The sequence below is a fragment of the Equus quagga genome, chromosome 7 (assembly GCF_021613505.1).
Source record: "Equus quagga isolate Etosha38 chromosome 7, UCLA_HA_Equagga_1.0, whole genome shotgun sequence".
Taxonomy (NCBI): domain Eukaryota; kingdom Metazoa; phylum Chordata; class Mammalia; order Perissodactyla; family Equidae; genus Equus; species Equus quagga.
Window position 1 is genome coordinate 77,415,981 of NC_060273.1, and position 26,331 is coordinate 77,442,311.

At 53.1% G+C, this 26,331-nt stretch overlaps 1 protein-coding gene across 1 annotated transcript; it reads left to right on the plus strand.

The window, feature by feature from the left end:
* Positions 1 to 265: 265 nt before the first annotated feature.
* On the plus strand, positions 266 to 24,489 carry ARAP3 (ArfGAP with RhoGAP domain, ankyrin repeat and PH domain 3). Its single transcript, XM_046667981.1, has 34 exons — positions 266 to 288; positions 868 to 1,151; positions 2,856 to 3,396; positions 3,511 to 3,572; positions 3,678 to 3,789; positions 7,645 to 7,848; positions 7,991 to 8,060; positions 8,286 to 8,406; positions 8,496 to 8,680; positions 8,760 to 8,866; positions 9,123 to 9,322; positions 9,418 to 9,503; positions 9,646 to 9,828; positions 9,973 to 10,099; positions 10,717 to 10,844; positions 11,508 to 11,656; positions 11,764 to 11,866; positions 13,690 to 13,909; positions 14,619 to 14,682; positions 14,903 to 15,066; positions 16,927 to 17,139; positions 17,415 to 17,520; positions 18,492 to 18,639; positions 18,917 to 18,985; positions 19,683 to 19,757; positions 19,853 to 19,967; positions 21,456 to 21,584; positions 21,668 to 21,801; positions 22,024 to 22,106; positions 22,203 to 22,238; positions 22,372 to 22,435; positions 22,535 to 22,672; positions 22,874 to 22,912; positions 23,481 to 24,489. Exons 3-34 carry the CDS (start codon positions 2,873 to 2,875, stop codon positions 23,964 to 23,966), a joined length of 4,644 nt encoding a protein of 1,547 aa, XP_046523937.1. The 5' UTR covers positions 266 to 288; positions 868 to 1,151; positions 2,856 to 2,872; the 3' UTR covers positions 23,967 to 24,489.
* Positions 24,490 to 26,331: the final 1,842 nt, after the last annotated feature.

The window sequence follows — 26,331 nt, forward strand, 5'->3', positions numbered from 1 at the left end:
GACAGCTGGGAGAGATGGGGACCACTTCCCTACATTCCCCTTGCCTTCCCCTGAGGCAGGGGTCTTCCCCTAGCTACTGACAGTTCCTGTGTCTGCTGACTCACAGCCAACTTCCTCTCATACAAACAGGAAAACACAGCCGGCCAGGCTACCCAACACCACCCCCCCCCCCCCCCCCCCCCCCCCCACCACATACAGCTGAAGGCCAGCCCAGGTCTGAGAGGGAAGTACCTCAGGCTCTGGGGGACAGGCTCCAAGACTGGGGCTGCCGGCAAGATCCAGGGAGGGGTGAGGACCATTTCTCTTGAGCCCCCCTCACCCCCTGCGAAAAATTTCAGTAGGAGGGTGGGGAGAAGGGGCTTCTCTCAAGAATGAACAGGCTGCTGCTGGGTTACTGTGCTTGTAGGGCGCCAGCCTTATCCCCAAAAAAGCAGCCCCAAACCCTGCTTTGAGAGTAGGGGTGTTGCCCTGCTGACCTTCATCCCTGGGGAAGAAACCTCGGCAGGGCCCTTGGGGAGGGAGAAGCAGATGGGGACTCCTCTGCTGAGCCTCTGCCCTGTTCCCCCAAGTCGGATCGCTGGGCTCCTGAAGGGCTCCCCAGCTTGGAAGACTGCGGCTATCCGTGACTTATGCCGGCTTCCATTCCCCCAAGACGCAGGGTGTTAAGGTCTAGCCACCCTGCTGGGCGTGGGAGAGGTGCCCTGGGGGCTTAGGGCCCCACCCCTTTGTCTCCCCTTTTGGCAGGACGGGAAGGGACCAGCGGAGGGGAGGCAAAGCTGTCCTCCGCAACGCTCTCCTTTTCTCTCTCGTTCTACCCCCCGTCCCTATCTCTGTTCTGGTCTCTGCTTCTTTGTCCCTCTCTCCAAGGCTGTCTCGGCCTCCAGCCGTGTTCCGGTCCCTTTCTCGGCCCCCAAGAGGGCAGAGCGCGCCAAGCCGCGAGATAAGCTCCGTGGTTGGGTAAGGAGCCCAAACATTTTGAAGGCCGGCGCTTGCACAAGGAGTGGCCGGGGCCCCAAGGAGGGAACGGACCGGGCGGGGCGGGGCTGGTCCCGTCGGGGGAGGGCTGAGAGGAGGCGGGGCCGGCGCGGCGGGACCCGGAGACTCGGCTGGCGAGGCGGGCACCGCGGAGCGGACGGCGGCCGCGTAGTGAGGTGAGGACCCCTGCGCCCCGGGCCCCGGCTTCCCAGACTCCTCCCCATCACCTCCTCGTGGGCCTTCGTGGGATCCCAGACCCCCTCCGCGCCGGCGGCCTCCCTCTCCCCTTTCCCTTCCCCCTCCTTGCCACGACCCGCCCCTCCCTCTGGTTGCCCGGCCTCTGCCCCCTCCCTCCATCCCCCCTCCCTCGTCGCAGCCCGAGCTGCCCCGCACTGCCCGGCCCGCCCCCAGCACTCCTGCTCGACGCACCTCCTGGTTCCTAGTCCCGTGCCCTCGGGCCAGGCCTGAGTCACCGGGAAACTGGTCTCTGAGTCAGGGCCGGAGGCACAGCACCGGGGCCCTAGCATGGGGATGGGGCCCAGCCGCAGAGAGACAGAGAGGCCAGAACTGATGCTGGGGTGCGGGGGAGTGCTGGTTAGGGCCCCTTAGGAGAGAAACGGAGAGAGCTGAAAGAGGGAGAGAGCTGAAAGAGGGAGAGAGCGTACAGGCAGAGACGGAGAGACAGAAACGTAGAGTGAGAGGTGGCCAGAGATATGGATACAACTAAAAACTAGTTAAAATTGGAGACTGAGGCAAGGAGAGGCTTAATGACAGAGAGCTAAACAAGGAGACAGACAGAGATGGATTTAGAGGTGTAGACAGAGATGGAGTGAGGTAGAGACAGGGACAGGGCAGAGACAAAATTCAGGGGAGACAGAATTAGAGATAGGTCCAGGGAATAGAGCAAGGTCAGGGTCAGGCTGGCGTAATGGGACAGAGCATGAGAGACCTGAGCCCAAGGGTGTTGGCAGATAAAAGGAAGGCTTGGAGGAAGCAGAGGTAGGAGAATGTCATTTCACCCTGCTGAGTCCCTGTAGGGGGGCTGGGTGCTCACATGTGCACAGATGTGTGTGAAGATGCTGAGGTGGGTGGAGAGTGAAGACCCTGGAATACCCTGGCCTCTGGACCCTCATCTCTCCGGCCCCCAGTTCTCCACCCCGTCCCCACTGCCCAAGTGGTCTCTGCCCAAGGCCTAGACCCCCCATGCTGGGACTAGTTAGGGCTTTCTTGGAAGCCTGACCAAGGCAGGCAGGATGTGGGGGGGCCAGGGCTGGAGGGACAGGAAGGAAGTCTGAGCAGAGACAATAGGTGGAAGGGGAGGAGGAACTGGGAATAACCAGGATTAGGAAGGCCCGCCTGTACCTCAGCTCTGGAAACCAGTGGGAGGGGGATCTGTACCCCCTCCCTCCTCCTGTGCTACAGCTGCCCCTGTTCCCACCTTATGCCACAGCAGGATCAGGCCACATCATGGGCCCCCTCCTCCCTACCACCCCCCTTCACCCTGCCCCTGTGGGGTTCCAGCATCTTGTCCCATGCTTACTTAGCTGAGTGTGCAGTAACGCAGAGGCAGAACTTTGACCCAGACCCAGGGTGGGCAGGAGCTTGGGGGCCAACGCTACCACTGACTTGCTGTGAGCCTGGGGCAAGCCTCTTCCCCTCTCTGGGCCTCAGTTCACTCATCTGCAAATGAAGGGGTTCTCCTATAATGAGAAAGCCCTTTCTAATGTTCTGGGATGGCTCTGCCTCCAGATGGCAGGCCTCTAGTCATTTTTCTTTGGAAGAAGACTGGAGTCTGGTACCCCCTTTCCAGGCCTCAGACTTTGGGACAGGGAGGGGGAATCTCAGCCTGAGCCCTCCCTTCACCCTGCCCCTCCCCCCAGCAATGGCCTGAGCCCCCATGGCTGCCCCTCAGGACCTGGACATCGCTGTGTGGCTGGCCACGGTGCACCTGGAGCAGTATGCAGACACGTTCCGGCGGCACGGCCTGGCTACAGCGGGTGCAGCCCGGGGCCTGGGCCACGAGGAGCTGAGGCAGTTGGGCATCAGCGCCACAGGGCACCGGAAACGCATTCTACGCCTGCTGCAGGCGGGCGCAGCAGAGGGCTCCCCGGACCCCCAACTGGATAGTGCCATGGAACCATCCCCAAGCACAGGCCCCCAACCCCAGCTCCCCAAGCCTGTGCCTAAGCCCAGGACTGTATTTGGTGGGCTCAGTGGGCCCACCGCCACCCAGAGGCCTGGGTTGAGCCCCGCTCTTGGGAGACCAGAAGTGTCCAGGAGCCCAGAGTCCAGCCCGAGGTCCCCTCCTCTTCCCACATCCTCCTCTGAGCAGCCTTCAGCCTTGACTACTGTGGAGATGATGCCCAATGCCATCTACTTCGGCCTGGACTTAAGAGGCGGGGCACAGACAGCTCAGGACATGTGAGTGGGTTGGGTCCCTGGGAATTCAATGGTGAGGAGGGGCAGGGGGGAGCAGAGCATGAGGGCTTGTCCTTCCTCTTCTCTTCCTAATGACCACTAGACCTTTCTCCTCAGGGCCCCGGATATCTCCCAGACAGCTGCCCCTACCCCTGCCCTCAGGCCCACAACGGGCACAGGTAGGTGGATTATCATGGGTTCAGGGAGAGGGACTGACCCTCAGGACCTCAGACACTTCCAGCTGATCTCTTCTTCCCTGTCTCCCCCATTCCTGCCCCTGCCAGTGCACATCATGGATCCTGGTTGCCTGTACTATGGTGTCCAGCCTGTTGGGGTCCCAGGGGCCCCTGACAGAAGAGAAGGCAGAGGTGTCTCTCAGGACAGGGCTGAACACAGGTGAGTAGTCAGGATGGTGATGGCAGGAAGAGTGGAAGCTTGAGGAACAGTTGAGCTGGTGGCGGCCACGTATTCAGTTATTCATCACGTGTGTGTGTGTGCACACACACATCAAATGTGTCCACCGTGTGCCAGCCAGGTACTCAAGATACAGGACAAAGATAACAGACCCAGTCCCACCTCAGGCAGCTCGTGATTCAGTGGGACAGACAGGAAATAAAAGAGTAGACAAACAAATGAATATATAATTTAAAATAGGGAGAAGTGCTTTTCACTCTTTCATTTAACAAATCTTTATTGAGCACCTATTGCATGCCAGATATTGTTGTAGATACTTGGGATAGATCAGAAATCCCTGCCCTCGTGGGGAGGTAGTCAATTAACAATAGATATACTAAAAAGTTACATCCTATGTTAAAAGGTGTTAAGTGTCATGGAAAAAAATAGAGTAGGGTAAGAGGGCTGGGATGGAGTGAGGCAGGGAGTGGACTGCAAGTTTTCATTAAGAGTTGCCAGAGTGGGGGCCGGTCCCGTGGCTGAGTGGTTAAGTTCGTGCACTGTGCTTCAGCAGCCCAGGGTTTCCCTGGTTCGGATCCTGGGCGCAGACATGGCACCACTCGTCAGGCCATGTTGAGGTAGCGTCCCACATAGCACAACCAGAAGGACCTACAACTAGAATATACAACTATGTACTGGGGGGGCTTTGGGGAGAAGAAGAAGAAAGAAAAAAAAGAAGATTGGCAACAGATGTTCACTCAGGTGCCAATCTTTAAAAACAAAAGAAAAAAAGAGTTGCCAGAGTGTGAAGAAGATGACATTTGAGCAAAAACCTGAAGGGAGGGAGGGAGGCAGCCATGATGACGTCTGGGAGAAGAGCGTCCCAGGCAGGGGGAGTGGCCAGAATAGAGGCTCCAAGGAGGCCGTGTGTCCAGGGGGATCCAGGAGCGGTGACGAGCCCAAGGCCAGCGGAGCTGGAGCAGAGTGGGCCAGGGAGGGAGAGGTGGGAGAGGTGGGAGGAGACAACATCGGAGGTAAAAGAGGCCAAAGGTAAAAGGGGCCAGATGGGGCAGGACCTTGTAGGGACTTTTGCTTTTACTCTGAGTGAAATGGGAAGCCCATGGAAGGTTTTGACTTCTGGTTTAAGAATGCCTCTGGGTGCCGGCCCGGTAGTGCAGTGGTTAAGTTCCCACATTCCGCTTTGGTGGCCCGGGGTTTGCTGATTCGGATCCCGGGTGCGGTCATGGCACCGCTTGGCAAGCCATGCTGTGGCAGGCATCCCACATATAAAGTGGAGGAAGATGGGCACAGATGTTAGCTCAGGGTCAGTCTTCCTCAGCAAAGAGAGGAGGATTGGCAGCAGATGTTAGTGCACGGCTAATCTTCCTCAAAAAAAAAAAAGAATGCCTCTGGTTGCTGTTTGGAATGGTCTATAGGCAGCAAAAGCAGACGCGGAGACCAGTTAGGGGGTTCTTGCAGTAATCCAGTAATCTAGGTGAGACATCTCAGACTAGATGGATGGTAGTGGAGATGGTGAGAAGTGGTTGGATTTTGGTATATTTTGAAGGTAAACTGGTCTAGAAAATTGGGGTGTGAGAGAAAAGATGAGTCAAGAATGACTTCAAGGGTTTCAGCCTGAGCCTGCACTGTCCAATGTGGTAGCCCCTAGCCACATGTGACTACTGAACACATGAAATGTGGCTAGTCTGGAGTGAGATATGCTGTAACTATAAAACAAATACCACATTTCAAAGACTGAGTATGACAAAAGCAATACGGGATGAATGTAAGACATAGATATAAATTATCTTAAAATTTTTTATATTGATTACGTACTAAAATGTTAATGTTTGGGGTGTGTTGCATTAAATAAAATATGTTATTAAAATTAATTTCACCTGTTTCTTTTTTAATGTGGCTACTAGGAAATTTAAAATTACATATGTGGCTTTCACATTGACTTCTGTTGCACGGTACTGTTCTGAGTTGCCGTGGTCAGAGATGGGGAGGCTGTGCGTAGAGCAGGGAGGTGGGGCTAGAGCAAGAGTTCAGTTTTGGATGTGTTGAATCTGAGGTGTATATTATATACCCAAGAAGAGGTGACAAACAGGTCATCCTCAGCGGGTCTGAGCTTCAGCTCTAGATTTGTGAGTTGTTGGCATTTAGATGGGTGTATGTCGCTGTGAGTGAGTGTTGATAGAGCAGAGGGCCAAGATCAGTGTCCTGGAACACTCCAATATCAGGAGGTTTGGGAGAAGAGGAAGAATCAGCAGAACAAGCTGAAAAGAAATGGCTAGTGAAGGAGAAGGAAAATCAGGAGGAGGTGATGTCATAGGAGCCAAGTGAAGACAGTGTATAAGGAGAAGGGAGAGGTCAGCTGTGTCAATGCTGCTGACACGTCAAGTAAGATGAAGACTGAGAGTTGACCTCTGGAATTGGCAATGTGGAGGTCACTGGGGACCTTAACAAGTGGGGGATATGAAAGCTTGATCAGAGTGGGCTCAAGAGAGAACAGGAAAGGAGTTGGAAATATATAGACAACATTTTTGAGGAGTTTTTCTGCAAAGAAGAACAGAAAGTTGGAGTGGTTGATAGTGGAAGTGGAGTCCAGAAAGGGTTTTTTATAGGATGGAATGTTATGTATGTTTATAGGTGAATAGGAATGATCTGGTAGAGAGGGAAAATTAGCTGATGTAGGGGAGAGAGAGGGGAGAAAGTCTGGAGCGATGTCCTTGTGTAGGTGAGAGGAATACGATCAAGTGCACCGAGGACGGACTGGCTGTAGACAGGGGTGTTTATTATAGTAACAGGAGGAAGGCAGAGTATGTGTGAAATTGAGTAGGTGAGGCGCTGGGAGTCTGTGGGGGTTCTTGTCTGATTGTTTCAATTTCTCAGTGAAGTAGGAAACAAATCAGGTAGAGTAGTGATTCTCAACCTTAGCTGCGCTACAAGCTGGGGAACTTTTAAAACCACAGATGTCTGGGCCCCACTCCCAGCAAGTTCAAATTTAAGTGTCTGGTCTGGGGCCCGTATACTGGTATTTTTAAGTTTCCCAAGTGGTTTTGTGCTGCTGAGGTTAAGAACCACTGGAAAGCGATAGCTAATAATAGAGGACTTTCTGAGAAGATGGCATAAGCAAAGACCTGAGGGATGAGAAAAAGCAGCTCACGGAAGCACGTTCTAGGAAGAGGGAAGAGCATGTGCAACGGCTCTAAAAAGGGGAAGAGAATGTGGCTAGACTGTGGTGAGCAAGGGGGAGACAGATAAAGATGAGGTCAGGGAGTAGCCATGGGTCTAATTGTACAAGGTCTTGCAGCCCATGGTAAGGAGTTTGGATTTATCCTAAGTGCAAATGGGAAGTTATTGCAGAGTTTCATGCCTGGGAGTGAAATGACGTCATCTGCAGTTTTGAAAGAGCTCTCTGGGGCAGTGGGAGAATGGATGGGGGAGGGAGGGCAAGCATGGAAACAGGTGACAGGCAGTTCAGTCTCCCAGTGAGAACTGATGGGAACTTGGTACAGGGAAAGAAAGTCAAGAACTTTTTGGAGAAAGAACCAATAATTTTGATTATTGATTAGATGTGGGCACCTGTGGCAGGGAACCATCTACACACCCCTCCCCAACCTTTCTACCAAGTAATACTAATGGCAGAGGAGAGGGACTGAAATTTTCCAAATGAAAAGTCCAAGTGTGCTGGGGGAAGAAGCTCCAGGCTAATCTTTTGGGTTCCCAACCTCCCTATTCCCCTGTTTGGAAAGCAGATCCAGTGTCTGCCAGGCATTCTATTAGGAGCTGTGGGTGGGGATGTCCAAGGAGCTGGGTCTAATGTGTGCTCCTCTCTGTCTTGGCCTCCGCAAGGCTCAGCAGGCAAGATCTAGAGGCACGGGAGGATGCTGGCTATGCCAGCCTTGAGCTGCCCGGGGACTCCACCCTCTCGCTGCCCACCCTGGACACAGAGGAGAACAGCGATGACCTCATTTCACCCTATGCCAGCTTCTCCTCCACGGCAGACCGCCCCACACCTCTGCTCAGTGGCTGGCTAGACAAGCTCTCCCCTCAGGGGTGGGGCTGCTGGGAAGGGAAAGGGAGGGAGGGCAGGGAGGCTGGGCGGTGAGGGGGCTCAGGTCTCAAGTACCCCCAGATCCTTGGAGCCCCCCAGATGCAGCCCCCACCATGCACTGACCTTGGCCGCTCCCTTTCCCAGAAACTACGTCTTTCAGAGGCGCTTTGTGCAGTTCAACGGGAGGAGTCTGATGTACTTCGGCAGCGATAAGGTGGGGATCAAGGACATGCCACATAGGGTGGGGGGAGAGGCAGAGGGAGGGTTGAGAGGGTTCAAGATTGGAAGGATGGTGGGGGTCACCACATGACTGATGTCCGCAACTAAAGTAGCGAGGTTAGCAGTGTACCCCACTGCTCGTGAAATGAGTGCTGATCTCATTAAAAGTTAGTGCTGGCCCAAGTTCCTGTCCCCATGGGTCATTGGGCTGTCTCTCCAGGATCCCTTCCCCAAGGGGGTGATCCCTCTGACTGCCATTGAGATGACACGTGGCAGCAAGGACAACAAGTTCCAGGTCATCACCGGCCAGAGGGTGTTTGTGTTCCGCACAGAGAGCGAGGGTGAGGGCTAGGGTCCCCTGGGTCAGGGTGGGGGCAAGGAGGTTGTGTGAGCACACAGCCTGCCGACGTGCTTCCCTGTTCCCCACCAGCTCAGCGGGACACATGGTGCTCTACACTACAATCCTGCCTGAAGGAGCAGCGCCTCCTGGGCAACCCCCGGCCCCCCCAGCCGCCCCGACCCCTCCGCACGGGCATGCTGGAGCTGCGCGGACACAAGGCCAAGGTGTTTGCTGCCTTGAGCCCTGGAGAGCTGGCACTGTACAAGAGTGAGCAGGTGAGGAGGGCTGGGCTGGGGCCGAGGGGCCTGGCCTAGCACATTCTGGCCTCACTGTGCCTACCCCCGACCCTGCCAGGCCTTCTCTCTGGGCATCGGGATCTGCTTCATTGAACTGCAAGGCTGCAGTGTCCGGGAGACCAAGAGTCGCAGCTTTGACCTGCTCACACCCCATCGCTGCTTCAGGTGGGGCCCAGACTGGCAGGAGGCAAGGCTTGGGGAGAGACTCTTGAGGGAGGCACAGGGCTGCAGAGGACTAGAGGCCTCCTCAGTAGGATGTCAGTGGGTGTGCATGGATGGGACGCCACTGAGCAGGGTCAAGGATGTCAGGAGGGTCTGGGATGGCCCAGGTGTGGCCTTGGTGACTCCTGCAGGAATGGCTAGTGGGATGGGACAGGTAGGGGGTGTGTCCATGCCCACGGCCTGGCTGTCCACCCCTCAGCTTCACGGCCGAGTCTGGGGGGGCTCGGCAGAGCTGGGCAGCTGCTCTGCAGGAAGCAGTAACCGAGACCCTGTCTGACTACGAGGTGGCTGAGAAGATCTGGTCCAATCGGGCAAACCGGCACTGTGCAGACTGTGGGGCCTCCCGCCCAGACTGGGCTGCTGTCAACCTGGGGGTGGTCATCTGCAAGCAGTGTGCAGGTGAGGGCTAGACCTTCAGCTGACACGGGGAACGGGAGAGGGACTGGGGCGGGGGGCTGAGGTACCCATGCCATATGTGCCTCACACCCTAACAGGTCAGCACCGTGCTCTGGGTTCTGGTATCTCCAAGGTGCAGAGCCTGAAGCTGGACACAAGTGTCTGGAGTAATGAGATAGTGCAGGTAAGGAGTCTGAAGAGGGAGAAAGTGGGGGGATGGAAGGAGAGCACCCAAAAGAAGGCCTTGGGTCCAGCTTGGGGACAGGATTGGAATGTCTGGAAACTCTTGAGTTCCTGTCACTGGCCTCTGCCCCTTCTTCCTGCAGTTGTTCATTGTCCTGGGAAATGATCGCGCCAACCGCTTCTGGGCAGGGGCACTACCCCCAGGTGAGGGGCTGCATCCAGATACAACCCCTGGCCCCCGGGGAGAGTTCATCTCCCGGAAATACCGGCTGGGTCTCTTCCGGAAGCCCCATCCTCTGTATCCAGATCATAGCCAGCTTCTCCAGGTAGGAGGGACAGGTTGGGGTTGATGGTAGGGAGAAGCAGTTTCTGAGTTGAAGTGCTTAGACTTGGGGCAGAGGGCTATTTTGGTGACCACAGGACTGTCTCCAAAGGTTCCGGGGCTGACGGAGACTCTTCCCTCCCTGCAGGCACTGTGTGCGGCTGTGGCAGGACCCAACCTGCTGAAGAACATGACCCAGCTCCTCTGTGTCGATGGTGAGGAGTCCTGGTCCCCCTCAGCCCTTGATGGCAGCTTCCCTGGTCTCCTGCCCCCAGGTAATCCCCGCACATGCCTCCTCTCTCTTCCTCAAGAATTCTCAGCCCCAACCTGTGCCCTGGTTCTTCCAGGGATGCAAATTACCCCCCACCCAGCCCATCTCAATGGCCCAGCCTGGGAGGTTTCCCAACCCTCTGGGGCCAATTTCCTGATGTCATGAAATAACTAACGATGATCACTGCCTGGGGTAGATCTGGATGTTTGAGGTGTTGGTGCTGATCTGCCCCTGACAGGGTCAACCTCTAGGCCAGGTTGCATCTCCCTGGGGGCAGTCTGATCATAGAGATGGTCATCTTAAAGAGGGTGGTCTCCAGGAGTCAGGCCAAAGGGCCTGAGACACTTACAGGAAGGCCCATGCTCTGAGGCCCCCACCAGAAGCTGACTGGCCCATTGGCCAGCTGGTAGGGAGAGGCAGTGGGCAAGGGCTGGGTTAGGGGCCTCATCTCACCCTCTTTTCTAATATGGGTAGTGAGGGGTCCAGCCCCACTGGCTCTACCTGGCCATGCTGCCAGTGGAATTGAGTCCCACTGTCTTCCTCGATTCGATCTCTTCCCCAAGGGGTTTGAGCTATCGCATTGCACTGGCCTGTCCTGACCACTTCTCCTTCCCCTTGCAGACCCCTCCCCTGGTGTGTACAATGAAGTGGTGGTGCCTGCCACTTATAGCAGCTTCCTGTACTGTGGTCCCATCAGCAACAAAGCTGGACCCCCACCCCCTCGCAGGGGCCGGGATGGTAAGGAGGGAGCCAAGGGATGGGAAAAGACAGGGTTAGAAACTGGGATGGGAGTGAATGTACCACAGAGGGACAGGGAGGAGAGGGCTGGCATGGAAAAGTGGGGCCATGCCCTGGGGTGGGCTGGATGCAGGGGGTAAAAGAGGGACCATGCCAGGTGGCAGCTATGGATGATAGTTAAGACCCTGTGCTTTGGGGCTGGCCCCGTGGCCAAGTGGTTAAGTTCTCGCGCTCCGCTGCAGGCGGCCCAGTGTTTCGTTGGTTCAAATCCTGGGCGCGGACATGGCACTGCTCATCAAACCATGCTGAGGCAGCGTCCCACGTGCCACAACTAGAAGGACCCACAATGAAGAATATACAACTATGTACCGGGGGGCTTTGGGGAGAAAAAAAGAAAGAAAAAAAAAGAGCCTGTGCTTTGAGGCCAGACTGTTGGGGTCAAATCCCAGCTCTGTTACTTCCTACCCATGTGACTTGGGTAAGCTACTCAAACTCTGAGCTTTCCCCATCTGCAAGACAGGAGTGAATATAATACTCACCACATAGAATTGTTGTGAAGATTACATGAGATCATACATAGGCAGCGGACTTGGCATAGATAAATATCTGATAATGGGAATTCGGACAGTGGGGACAGAGATCTTCTGCCTGTTGACCATCCCTTTCCCCCTTAGCTCCCCCCCCGAATGTGGTGTGTGCTGGGAGCGGCTCTGGAAATGTTTGTGTCAGAAAGCAGCCCTGAACCCCTCAGCCTCATCCAGCCCCAGGATGTTGTATGTTTGGGTGTGAGCCCGCCACCTGCTGACCCAGGTGACCTCGACAGGTAACAGCCCCCAAGCTCACTGAGCTCCCCCTTTTTCTTTCCTGATCTCAACTCAGAAGCCCCCTCACTGGCCCTCATTGTCCTCCCTGACCTCACCTTCTCTCCAGGTTTCCCTTTTCCTTTGAGCTCATCCTCACTGGAGGGAGGATCCAGCATTTTGGCACAGATGGAGCTGACAGTCTGGAGGCCTGGATCAGTGCCCTGGGCAAGGTGAGAGAGCCGAGACCCCTCCCTGACAGCTCAGGGTTCCCTGTCCCCACTAGCCCCCATCCTGTCTTATCTTATTCCTACAGTCACTCCCACCCCTTCCACTAACAGCTAAAGTTGACTGAGTACTTATTCTATGCCAGGCCCTGTGTTGAGCACTGCCCACTCAATATCTCATTTCATTTTTACAGCCCTCAGAGGTAAGGATTAGTAATATTTCACACATAAAGAAACTGAGTCTCGGAGGTTATGAAGTCACTTGGTCAAGGTCACAGAGCTAGGAGGCAGCAGAGCACAGGACCAAAAATCAGGCCTCTTTCGCCAAAGCTCACGGCCCAAACCTCACTGTGCTGGGTCTCTTCCCACAGAGAGGCTGCCTCTGACTCCCGCTACCCAACCCCCCAGTTCTCCAGGTCCAGAGGCAAAGCTGCCTTCATCTGTCCCAGCTTCTCCATTCCCAGGCAAGCCAGTCTCTCTCCATCCTGCACCCTCTCCCTGGAATTAAAAGTTCAGGCCCTGGAGTCAGATATCCTGGGATTTGAGTCCTCCAACTCTCTGCCTTGTGAGCTTTTCCATATGGGTAGAGTGGGTGTAAAAGACCCACCCCCTAGGGCTGAGGATCAAGTGACATGTGAGGCCCACACTGCCTGGCACACAGCAAGCCCTCCATCTGTGGGTGTTGAAATAGTAATTGTGATGATGATGACAGTCACTCTCATCCTTAAACAGCTTTTCCCTCAGCCCTGCTCCACCTTCAGCTCATCACCCTGGCGCCCTCCCGACAACTTCTCAGAAAGTCGTGTGCCCTGGCAGCCTGCAGTTCCTCCTTCCCCCTTGCAGCTGCCCTCCTCTGCTGTACTCTTCTGAGCTGCTACCCTGCGGGTGGCCAGTGACTTCCCATCTCTGCAGCATCTGACACTCCTCTGTAGGAAATGCTCAACTCCTCTGGCTTCTGACCTCACTCTCCTGGTTCTCCCATAACTCCTCACACCAAGAAATTGTCTCCATATCCTTTAAGGGCTCTATCGTGGCCTCCCCAGCCGGGTCCAAGTCTCCTCTTATTCCTTCCCCAAAATCTAGCCCATCCTTTAAGGCAGTGCTGCCCAAAGTGTGGTCTGCAGACTGTGACACCATACTGGCCCATGGACTCTTTGTCATGGCCGGTGACAGGATCAGTACAGAAGTTGACAGTCAGCATTTAGAATCTTTCCTAGCAATTTGACAGTGATCTCGTGTGGAATCTAACTATAAAAATTGGGGGCTTATATTATGTATGTCTTTCTTTTTTTCATTTCATTTTTCTAGTAATTCATTTTTATTGGTTTTTATATTAGTTAGTGAGGAGATTGGAAATTTTTTTTAAAAAAAAAGAAAAGAAAAAACTCCCTGTTCCATGACCACAGGTGGTTTGAGAAGCATTTCTTTGAGGTCCATCTCAAACACTCCATTCTCGGTGAAGCCTCTCCTCGGCTCCCTCTGGTGGTGGGACCTCCCAGGGCATCATGATGCTTGGGTTATAGCATTTTTGGTTACCCGTTCTTTCCCACCCCTACATCCCAATTAAGGGCCTGAGGCTGCCACACAGGGGTCTTCTGTGTGTTGGCTGGAGCAAATTGAATCTAATTTTCTTCCTGTCTTTTTCCGTCATCTCTTGTCTTTTCCTTGGGTCCTTCCTTTGCTCTCTCCCCATCCCTTTTCATTCCTCTTTCTTCTGCTTTCTCTTCATGTCTTTCACTGCCCTTCTCTGTCCCTCTCACTCTTATGTCTCTCCCCCACCTCTTGTCTCTTTCCCCGTCCTCCTCTCTATGTCCTCATCCTCCTCACAGTGGTTCTCCCCGCTGAGCTGTCACCAGCTGTTGGGCCCCGGGCTGCTTCGGCTGGGCCGCCTGTGGCTGCGGTCCCCATCTCATACAGCCCTGGCCCCTGGCCTCTGGCTGTCAGGGTTCGGACTTCTTCGTGGTGACCACCTCTTCCTGTGTCCGGCACCGGGTCCTGGCCCCCCAGCCCCTGAGGACATGGTGCATCTGCGGCGGCTACAGGAGATCAGTGAGCAGTGGTGGGGACTTGGACGAAGGGTGGCCATGGTAGGGGGTCGTGGACCTTCATCTATTTGGGGGTCCCTATGGGAAACAGCAGAACACAGAGGATTCCGGCACAAGCTCTGGAGTCATACTGCCCAGTTTTAGATCTCCAGTTCCATCACTTCCTAGCTGTAAATTTGGACAAGTTACTTAACCTCTCTGTGCCTTAGTTTCCTCATCTTTACAATGGGCACAATAATAGAGTTGTAGTGAGTTCCAAATAAGGCAATACGTGTAAAACACTTATCACAGAGCCTGGAAGGAGGCATCTTGTAAGTGTTCAATAAATGTTATATGTTATAAATGTTATTGTTGGTATCATTATTTGGAGTCACTTGCTGGTTGGGGACTGGGAGAGGGGCCTGGGTATTCTCACTTCCTCCTAAAAGAGGAACAGTGTAGGATAATGTTCCTAGGGCTTTGGAGACAAGAGACCTGAGTTCAAGCTCAGCGCTGTCATTTTATAGCAAGTAATCTGAGGCAAGTTATTTAACCTTCTGAGCTTTAATGTGTCACCTGTAAAATGGGGATAATAGTAGGTACTTCATAGGATTTAATGCAGCATTTTTCGTAAGGCTCCTAGCCTGGCACCTACATACCTTAAATACTTAATAAATATTCGTTACTATGATGAAGACAATGATGATGATAATGTCCGATGATTCTCCTCCCAGGTGTGGTCTCGGCAGCTGACACCCCAGACAAGAAGGAGCATTTGGTCCTGGTGGAGACAGGAAGGTAAGTGCTGCCACTGCCTTTGACCCTAGGCCAGCCTTTCTAGAGCCCAGCCCACATCCTCCACCTTGGCCTGCTGGACCACTGCCCACTTCCTCAAAGTCACTTCCCTAGTTCAGGGGCCCCTCTGGGTTGGGTGTTGCTGCCCTCTGCTGGTGGCTCTGAGATGTGTGGTTCTTGTGATCCTGGGAGCCGGCTCTGACTCAGGCTTCCTGGGTCTCAGGACCCTGTATCTGCAGGGGGAGGGCCGGCTGGACTTCTCAGCGTGGAGTGCGGCCATTGAAGGGGCAGCTGGTGGGGGCGGCACAGGGCTGCAGGAGCAGCAGATGAGCCGGGGTGACATCCCCATTATCGTTGATGCCTGCATCAGTTTTGTCACCCAGCATGGTGAGTGGGTACTGGCCAATACTGAGCCAGCGGGGGATGGGGAACATGAATGCAGCCAAGGGGGTGATCTCCCTGCAAGACCTTTGCCTCCAGAGACTGCAGCCTGAGGGCAACTGGCTGTATGACCCTTGGCAAGCTGCTTTACCATTCTGAGCCTCAGTTCCTCATCTGTAAGATGGGGCTATTAACAGTCCTCATCTTCCAGGATAGTTGTGATAATAAGATAACACATGTAAAGCATTTAGCGCAGGACCTGGCAGGTAGTAAGTGTTCCAGGGTAGCAGTCACTGGGGCGTGGGCATGGAGAGAGCATGGCACTGCAATGTGACTGGAGATGTCGAGCCGTAGAGAACAAAGAGGGGGCAGCCACGAGGCCAGAGCCAAGCTGTGCAGCCACATCCTTGAAGGTTTCAGCACAATTATTCTGTGTGGGAGGTTTTCAAGGCATAAAGGATCAGCTATGCAAGTGGCTCTCAGAATTCTTTGTGAGTTTTTGACCTCTGCTTTATTCTCCAGCCTCAGTAAGGATCAAGTGGATTCTATCTCCCCAGCAAACCCCCATTAGAAGGCTGGACTCTTGGGAAGGAAAATTCACACAACACTAAGGAGGGGAGTAAGGGGGAAAAGGCACATCCACGAACCTACAAATAGCTGTGCTTACAACCTGGACACTGTGTAGTCAGGGGCTCATGACAGTCTCCACGCCTTGGCAGTAGCCTCCTGCAGTGACTTCCCCACTCACTAGACCTCTGCCCTTTCTCAGCCTCCCTCGTGTTCAGAGGAGGAATGAAGTCAGAGGCCCAGGGAAAAGCCCTGGAGGAAGAGTATGGGTGTTCATACCCGCTCCTCCACAGTCCTCGCACCACTACCCTTCATTCAACAGATATTTACTGAGCTGCTCCCATGTGCCAGACTCGAGGGATATGGCAATGAACAGGAAGGTTCTATGAAGCTCAGAGACTAGTGGGAGAGATGGGTAATAAATAAGAAAACAAGTTCGGTCCTCATTATTCGTGGTAGTTCTATTCTATAAGGCCACTGCAATCACTGAATCAATGCATACTAAATCGTTGCCCCTGTGGAAATACAGGGTTAGGTTCTTGGAACCCTCTGATCGCATTTTCATCCACTGATCAATACATAATCTTATTTTATGTGTGTTTCTGTTTAAAGACACTTTATTTAATATATATTGTTGATTCATTAACTTTGAACCCGCAGCCAGCAGCACTGTAACTCACGCCTGAAAGACGCTTATTTGACATACATATTTTCCCCATAAGGCACGTCACAGCCTTCTTGTTCTTAGGAACATTAGACAGCACTTCAGCGCTACATTTGTGGGCCATTTTAAACAGTGAAATCACCAAAAAAAGCACAAGAATACAAAAAATGTGGCTGTAAATCTGAAAAGAACATTTGTTTACCGTATGAGGCCTTAGCTGGGAACATATCCATCAGGCAATTCAAATTTTTCTCTGCTCTGTGCATGTTCACACATGACTGAAAAAGTGCCACACACATTGATTTTAGCAAGTAGGTGAATTTGTAAATATGATGATCTGCAAATAAGGAGGACCTGTAAGGTGTTTTCAGAGAGTGCTATTTAAAAGTAAAAGAGGTGAGGAGACAGAGAGTGATGGGGGCTGCTGTGAGTGATGGGGCTGTGAGGGATGCACAGTCTGAAGATGAGGACTTGAGCAGGGACCTGAGAAGCAAGACCATGGAGGAAGATTTCCTTCTCTCTGACCCCTCTACCCCCCAGTAGCCACATACCATGTCGGGGGGTCATGGGTGGGATGCTGGGCAGGTGGTGGGAGTCTTTGGGTAGTGGTGAGCTGATATGCTGGCTGTTCTCAGGGCTCCGGCTGGAGGGCGTATACCGGAAAGGGGGCGCCCGTGCCCGCAGCCTGCGGCTCCTGGCGGACTTCCGGCGGGATGCCCGGTCAGTGAAGCTCCGACCAGGGGAGCACTTTGTGGAGGATGTCACTGACACCCTCAAGCGCTTCTTTCGAGAGCTCGATGACCCTGTGACCTCTGCACGGTTGCTGCCTCGCTGGAGGGAGGCTGCCGGTACTCCCAAGATCCTTAAGAACTCCTCACAGGCAACCAAGGCCCACCCAGGAACCCCACCCACCCCAACAGAATCCCTGAAGCTCTCATGTGGGATTGGGCAGCCCCTCTCCCCAGCATTCCCACCCCCCACTCTCCCTGCGAGGATCCCCAGGGACTTAGTTCAGGGAAGGTGGGAAGGGGGCAGAGACCCGTCCATCCTGGGTTTTTTCCTCTAAAAATCGCCCCACCCTCCCTTCTCCAATCCTCTCCAACCCTCCCCCATTCCACCCCAGAGCTGCCCCAGAAGAATCAGAGGCTGGAGAAATACAAAGAAGTGATTGGCTGCCTGCCGAGGGTCAACCGCCGCACATTGGCCACCCTCATCGGGCATCTCTATCGGTCAGTATAGCCAGGCCTCTTGCAGGCTCCCTCACTGACCCTTCATCACCTCTGTCCAACCCCTGTGCTTACATTCATTCATTCACCCCACAAACAGTTTTTAAGTGAAGGTGTCACAGCGTAAAGATTCACAGTGAGGGCTTTGGGGTCAGACAGACCTAGGCCTTGATCTGCCTCCACTAGTCTAGCGTGTGACTTTGGATAAGTTCTTTGCTCTCTCTGAGCCTCAGTTTCCTTATTTGAAAGAGGAAGATGGTGTAATGAATAGTACCCACCTCATAGGTTACGTGAAAGTTAAATCAGATAATCTTTGTGAAATTCTTACTACAGCACCTGGTACGTATGTAGTCAGCATTCAGAAATAGTGAGCAATCAATATTATTTCATTTTATTATTCTATGCCAGGCAAAGGATTCGATGTAGGAGACACAGAAGAATAAGATGCAGATCCTCCTTAACCAGTCTGCTGGGGAGACGGGTCTCCAAGTGATTCTGGGGGGAAGCCCGGCTATGCTGTACTGATTATACCCTGTCACAGGGGCTGGCCAATGATGGCCTGTGGGCCAAATCCAGCCCTTGCTTGTTTTTGCAAATGAAGTGTTATACATAAAATGTAAAGCCATGCCCATTCATTTAGATATTTTCTATGGCTCCTTTCATACTATAACAGCAGAACTGAGGAGTTATGACAGACACTGTATGGCCTGCAAGCCTAAAATGTTTACTATTTGTCCCTTTACCTAAAAAGTTTGCTGACCCCTACTTTATTTTAAATCACCCACTGCTCATCTGTCTCTCCCCTGGATTGGGAGCTCCTTGAGGCTTGTGTCTCACTCACTGCTGTATCCCAAGGGCTTAGCCCAGGGCCTGGCATACAGTAGGGCTTGGTAAGTGTTTACTGAATGAATGGATGGGTTGATGAACGGGTGAGCACAAACTGCATTCCTCATGCCCTTCACACCCCTCTGCAGGGTGCAGAAGTGTGCGGCTCTAAACCAGATGTGCACGAGGAACCTGGCCTTGCTGTTTGCACCTAGCGTGTTCCAGACAGACGGGCGAGGGGAGCACGAGGTGCGGGTGCTGCAGGAGCTCATCGACGGCTACATCTCTGTCTTTGATGTAAGCTCTCGTGACCACGGACCTACAGTCCCTCTTCCTGGACTCTGGATCCTGCTCACCTCTGCATCAGAAACTATCTCCCAGAGCCCTGGGCCCCTCCCTCCCATAACTTTGCTCCTAACATCCTTGCCCCACTGGTTCTTAGCTCTTCTGGTCTCAAACCCTCTCATACGGGTGCTCTGATCTTGCATATCTCTCCCTGCTTCCCTCCTTTCCTAGCACTCCCACCCCGCACCCCCGACGCGCGCCCACACACGCCCTCTTGGCTCTTCCACAGATCGACTCTGACCAGGTAGCTCAGATTGACTTGGAGGTCAGTCTTATCACCACCTGGAAGGATGTGCAGGTAACTTGTCCTGACTCCAGACTCCTGAGTGGGCCAGCAGGGGACATCAAGATAGGAAGCTAACCTTCTGCTTCTGGACACTGGCCCTCAGCTTTCCGGGACACAGGAGAAACCCAAGGAGGGGAATGTTTGGGGGAGGGGGCTTTGGTTTAAGATTTGCTCCATTTATTCCACCATGAGGATTTGTCATCACTAAATGGTGGCAGACAACCTCAGTTCCACATGTAAGCCATCCAAGGAAGAGTTAGCTAAGGCAGACAGCGAGGTGAGATTACTGTAATCATACTAAATACAGTGGCAGACGGCTGAGGACTCATTACAGTCCAAGCACCTGTCCTCTCACGTTAGCAGCACATAACTCCAGGAAGGAGGTAGTCCCAGTTTTTTCAAATAAAGAAACTGAGTCTTGGAGGGTCACTTATTCAAGGTCATTCTGTAGTGAGGGCAGAGTTGGAGCCCAGACAGTCTGACTCCAAACCTGACCCCCAAGCAGTAAGCTGCTCTGCCTTGGGAAGCACCTGTGCAGCCTTGGGGTCCCACCAGTCCTGGAGTTCTCCCTTTTAAGGGCCTGAGCGACCTTGGGGGTGAGGGTTGGGAGGAGACTTCTGTGTGGGGGAAGCATTTATGAGGCAACATGAGGAGTCCTTGACTCTTTGCATCCTCTGTGTCCTCCTGACTTCTTTACCCCTCCCCTCAGCTGTCCCAGGCTGGAGACCTCATCATGGAGGTTTATATAGAGCAACAGCTCCCAGACAACTGTGTCACCCTAAAGGTCAGTCCTGAGGGGACAGGAGCAGAGATGGGAGGATGGAGGGCAGGGTTAATGGCCTGATCGGCATGAGTTCTCTGCTTTTGTCCTGACCCCAGGTGTCCCCAACACTGACTGCCGAGGAGCTGACTAACCAGGTACTGGAGATGCGGGGGACGGCCGCTGGGACAGACTTGTGGATGACATTTGAGATTCTTGAGCATGGGGAGCTTGGTAAGTATGACTGTGTGTGTGTACATGTGGTGGGGGGTCAAAGTCACCAATGACAAATACAGTAGACACTGTCCTCATGTGAGGACGTTGCACGTGAGTGGACATTCCATACAGTTGGCCACTCCTTCTTTTTCAATACTCTCTCTTCTCTTGGCTTTCATGGACCCTACAAACCCTTGGTTTCCCTTCCACCTCACAGGAGGCTTCTCTTCCTCTTTTGCCCAGATTCCAAATGTTGGAGGGACCCAGGGCTCAAATCCTGGATGCTTTTCTTTTCTCTGTCTACATTTCTCCTTGGATGAGCTCATCCATTCCCCTGGCTTTAAATGTCATTAATAAGCTGGCCACCAGATTTTTATCTCTGGCCCAGACTTCTACTCTGAATTCCAGGCTCACATATCCAAGTGCCTACTTGACACCTCCACTTGTACATCTCATGAGCATCTCAAATTTAAAACGTCTAAGACCAAACTCAATTCCCAACCTCCTCCCCTAACAAAAAGCCCAGGCCATTTCCTAGTTTTTCCTAACTCAGTCAATGGCACCACCATTCACCCAGTTATCAAGGCCAGAAACTTGCGAGTCCTCTAGGACTCCTCTCTTTCCTTCATCTTCATACCCAGCCCAAACAACTAGTCCTGTAGATTCTATTGGAATCTATCACTTCTCTCCATCTCCACCATTGCCACCACCCTGGTCAAAGTCACCATTATCTTTCTGATCCCCAACGTCAACCACTAAAATATTCGGTCCCAGAAAGAGAATAGTTGGCCAGTGTTCCATTCTTGCCTTCTGACAGTCCGTTTTCCCCACAGCAGCCAAATGAACATTTCAAGCAGAAATCAGATCGTGCCATTTCCATGGTTAAAACCTTTCATGGCTTCTCATTGGACTTAAAATAAAATTCCTTGTTATGGCCCACAAGACCCTGAATGTCTGGCCCTTGCTGATTTCTTGGACCTCATCTCGCATAACTCATTCTCTTTGCCCCAGTCACTCTGGCTGTTTAGTTCCTCAACCACATCTTACCTAACTTAGGGCCTTTGTTCTTGCATCTTGTCATACCTGAAATCTTCTTCCTTCTGATCTTAGCATGGCTTGTTCTTCCTAATCCTTCAGGCCTCTAAGTCTCATCTCCAAATGCCTCCTCTGAAAGGCCTCCCCTGATCACCCTATCTCAGTAACTGCCATTATTCTCTCTCAGCTTCTTATTGTTTCTTAATTATTTGTCTTTAATTATCTTGTTGACTTCTCTGTTACTCTCTGCTTCCTGACTAGGCTGCGGGCTATGTGAAGGCAGGCCCTGTGTTTGATGCTCACCACTGTACCCCAAGGGCCAGCACAGTACCTGGCAGAGAGTCAGTGCTAAAGTAAATGTCTGTGGCTAGATGGTGGAATGGATGAATGAATGAATGGCTGGTGGGAGAGCAATTGGGGGCTCCAGGCTGTGGATTTCTATTTGATACCCACCCCCACCTTGCTTCTTAGAGCGGCCTCTGCACCCCAAGGAAAGGGTCCTAGAGCAGGCCCTACAATGGTGCCAGCTCCCAGAGCCCTGCTCAGCCTCCCTGCTCCTGAGAAAAGTCTCCCTGGCCCAGGCCGGGTGCCTCTTCACAGGTGAGCTTCCTTCTTCAGCCCAGCACCCCCACCCCCAGCTTCTCCCCCAGGACGCTCCACCTAGCACTGCCCATTTATGCCAGGTATCCGGCGAGAGAGCCCGAGGGTGGGGCTGTTGCGGTGTCGGGAGGAGCCATCCCGTTTGCTGGGAAACCGCTTCCAGGAGCGGTTCTTTCTGGTGCGTGGCCGCTGCCTGCTGCTGCTCAAGGAGAAGAAGGTGGGGCTCTGTGGCCAGCGGGGAGGGATGCTTGGGGGCTATGTGGGAGGAGCCATGACTGCACAGACCCTCTCGCTCCACAGCCCATACTCTCATCAATCTCATTGCTTTCCTGGCCCTTTGACCTTAGTGAGAAGTCAAATGCTTCCCTGACTTCACGACCTCATTAAACGTGATCCTTCTCTCACCTCTCAACCTCACTGACTCCCTTCATGTTCTCAGAGCTCTAAACCAGAACGGGAGTGGCCTTTGGAAGGTGCCAAGGTCTACCTCGGAATCCGCAAGAAATTAAAGCCTCCGACACCGTGAGTTTTCTTCCCCAGCCCACACTTCTAGGGCCTTCCTGCCATCACCCCTCTGGCCTTTCTGATCACCCCATCACTATTCTCCTGTGCTTCTAGGTGGGGCTTCACGTTGATACTGGAGAAGATGCACCTGTGAGTACCTCCCAGCCTGGCTTTTCCTCTGACCCAACCCTGCTGCCATCCTCTATCTCTTCACTTTTTCTATCCTCCATCCCTATAGCTGTGACCCCTCCACTCCTGCTAATTCCTCTCTGATCACCCCCAGCTACCTGTCCTGCACTGATGAGGATGAGATGTGGGACTGGACCACGAGCATCCTCAAAGCTCAGGTGAGTGGAAGGAGAGGGCTGAGGGTTAGGTCTGTGGTCCCAGCTCTACCCCTCAGCACCTCCCAAACCCTCCTGTGCCAATCCTCACCCTCTCTCCAGCATGACGACGAGCAGCCAGTGGTCTTACGACGCCGATCCTCCTCTGACCTCGCCCGTCAGAAGTTTGGCACCATGCCTTTGCTGCCCATCCGTGGGGATGACAGTGGGGCCACCCTCCTCTCGGCCAATCAGACACTGGTGAGGTCCCCCCGCCTGCCCCAACCCTCCTGGTCCCTGCCAGTGCCCTTGCCACACTGTAGGAGGGAGTGGTGTGCCTGCCAGCCTGGTGCCCCCCTCTGCCTTCTCTGTGCCCCCACTCCCCACCCCTGGCTCCTGTTGCCAGGCCTCACTGTGTCTCTGTGTTTCTCCTCCCCTCACCCCCACCCCACCTCTGCCTAGCGGCGACTTCACAACCGGAGGACCCTGTCCATGTTCTTTGTGAGTACTGTGCCTGCTCCAGCTGTGTGCCTGTCAGCCCTGTGTTCCTCTGTGCTGCCTGAACCTGTGTGCTTTCTGAATTTGTCCTGATGCAGGCCATCGGCGTGTGTGTGTGTGTGTGTGTGTGTGTGTGTGTGTGAGAGAGAGAGAGAGAGAGAAGAGAGAGGGAGACGAGAGAGAGAAAGAGCAAGTGAGTGAGTGTTCAGGTCAGAAAGAATGAGGAAAATGAGGGATGGTAGGATGTGGTGAGAAAAGGGGGAAGTGACCTCAGGATCTGAGAAATAGAAGCAAAGTGGTTAAGTGAGTGCATTTTGGAGTCAGACAGACCTGGGTTCAAGCCCCAGCTCTACCATTTACTCTCTGTGTGATCTTGGGCAAACTACTTAACCCCTCTGTGCCTCAGTTCATTCACCTGCAGTGTAACCCACTGTACAGTGTTGTTTTGATATCATACATGCAAAGTATTTTGCAGCATCTGGCTGAGAGGACGAGCTCAATAAATGTGAGTGATTAGTAATCTGATAACTCTAATGCTGTGCCTGCTTCCTGCCACCCCATTCCCATCCAGCCAATGAAGTCATCCCAGGGGTCTGTGGAGGAGCAAGAGGAACTGGAGGAACCTGTGTATGAAGAGCCAGTGTACGAGGAAGTGGGGGCCTTCCCCGAGCTTACCAAGGACACCTCCACCTCCTTTTCCACCATTCGGGAGCGGACAGCCAAGCCAGAGACCTCCCTTGCCAGCCAGAGGTCCTTTGATCAACCCCTTCTCTCCAAGCCAGGCACCCTGGGCCAGGAGGAGAGGCCACCTGAGCCCCCTCCAGGCCCCCCTTCCAAAGGCAGCCCCCAGGCACATGGGTCCCTGGAGGAGCAGCTGCTCCAGGAGCTCAGTAGCCTCATCCTGAGGAAGGGAGAAACCACCACAGGCCCGGGCAGCCCCTCCCAGTCCTCCAGCCCCCAGGCCCCAAGCCCCAATGGCCTTGCAACACAGATGCCTGGCTTCCCCACCCAACCTCCCTGCCCTTCCAGTCCACCCTCCAGCCAGCCCCTCACATGACCCTGGGACGAGTCTGAGGGAGTAGGGAACCAAAAGACCCGAGTTCTCAACATGGCAGACATGGCTAGGAGCTTCCTCTGCTCTGGCTGAAAAGACTCCAGAATCCAGTGATAGTGTGGAAGGAGCACAGGACTGAGGGCTCTGGAGGCTGTGTCCTGCCCAGAGAGTGAGCCTCCGCTCACTTATCTGTACCATGAGGTAACTGAAATAAGGAGAGCAGTGAAGTCAGACTGTCTCTCAGAGCTGTAAGCCCCACATATTTCCCGACAATGGCAACTCCTGCTTTATATATTTGATAGGTAGGGGTTCTGTGAGAGAGTTGGGGTTTTAACAGAATGGTTTTACTGCATTAAAGAAAAAAAGGATTTGGAAGCCTAAGATCTGAATGATCTCTAAGTCCATCCTACCCCTATATTCAGGGACTACAGTGGAGTCCTGGAGTGGGGAGGTTGATTGGGGTTGGGAGCTGAGGCAAAGAGGAGCCAAAAGGATGGGTCATTGTTAATAAATCTTGGAACCAAAAGGCTACCATTCTTTTATTCACTCATACGTTCATCCATTCATTCATTCAACAAATATGTATTGAGTACCTAATTGGTTCCAGGTCCTGGGGATCTAGTATGAACAAAACAGATGGGGCTTCTGCTTTTATGGAGCTTCCACTGTAGAGGGGGAACAGAAAACACGGGCTGGCCCTGTGGCTGAGTGGTTGGGCTCGTATGCTCTACTTTGGCGGCCCAGAGTTTCCCAGGTTCAGATCCTGGGCACGGACCTAGTGCCGCTCGTCGGGCTGTGCAGGGGCAGGCAGCATCCCACGTGCCACAACTAGAAGGACTCACAACTAAAATACAGAACTATGTACTGGGGGACTTTGGCGAGAAGAAGGAAAAAATAAAATAAAAATAAAATCTTTTTTTTTTTGAGGAAGATTAGCCCTGAGCTAACTACTGCCAATCCTCCTCTTTTTGCTGAGGAAGACTGGCCTTGAGCTAACATCCATGCCCATCTTCCTCTACTTTATACATGGGACACCTACCACAGCATGGCTTTTTGCCAAGCAGTGCCATGTCCGCACCCAGGATGTGAACCGGCGAACCGAGGGCCGCTGAGAAGCAGAAGGTGCGAACTTAATGGCTGTGCCACCGGGCCGGTCCCTAAAAATAAAATCTTCAAAAAAAAAAAAGAAAAGAAAAGAAAATACCCACAAACGAATTCAGTGCTGTGAAGAAACTAAACCAAAGTGATGTTCTTGAGAGTGATGGTGGAGGTGGCCTTTAGGCTGTGTGGACAGGGGAGGCCTCTGTGAAGAGTTGAAACTTAAGGGTAAGAAGCCAGACGTGTGGCGTGTGCTGGGAGAAGGCGCTTCTGGAGAGGGAAAGCAGCAGGCATGAAGGTTCTGCAGTGGGAAGAGACTTTAGCCTGTTGGGGGAACAGCAAGGAGGCTGGAGTGGCCAAAGCACAGTGAGTGGGGAGCAGAAGAGAACGAGCTGAAGTAGGAAACATCAGCAGGGGCCAGATCATGCGTAGCTTTCTAGGCCATGCTAGGGCATTTGGGTTTTATTCTGAAGCAGTTGAGGAGGTTTAAGGAAAAGAGTGATGAGATCTTATTTCCATTTTTTTTAAAAAAAGAAGATCAATCACTCTGGATGTTTTGTGAACCATGGGTTGCAGCGGGGAAGAGTGGAAGCAAAGAGACCAGATATTAGACCAAGAGACTGCTCATGGGGGCTTGGACTAGGTTGGTGGTTTTGGAAATTGAGGGAAGTGGATCAATGGGAGATATTGTTTTAGAAATAGAAACCTATAGGAAGCTATAGGATTTGCTGGTGGATAGAATGTGGGGGTAGGAGAAAGGGCACACTGACTCTGGGTTTCCGACTTTACTAACTGGATGGAGAGTGGTGCCATCTAGTATGTTACCTGGGGGAGGTGACTGGGGCGGGATCATGAGGTTGAAAGGAGAAGTTTTAGAAGTTTGAGGTACCTATCAGATATACAAATGGAAGTGTCATGGGCTGTTACATATGTGAATCTGGCATTCGGGGCCACAGAACACTGCCTTTTCCAAGTCGGGGGTGTGGTGACAGGGGCGTGGGCCAAGGGTAGGTGAGGGGGATGAGGAAAGGGTGCATGGGTCCTCAGCAAGGAGTGCTGGGGCTGATAAATCCTGATGTGCAGAGCCTGAAGGGCAGATCCTAAAGGTGATGGGGGCTTTTGGGGCCGAAAGGTCCTATGCTTATCTCCCTCTCGTTGGTACTGTTTAGTTTCCATTGGCCAGGGATGTACCTGTGTTTTCCTCTGAGATTGGTTCCTTCCAGGCTCCAGGCGTCTTTCTCATCCTGGCTCATGCTGGCTTTTCCAGTTC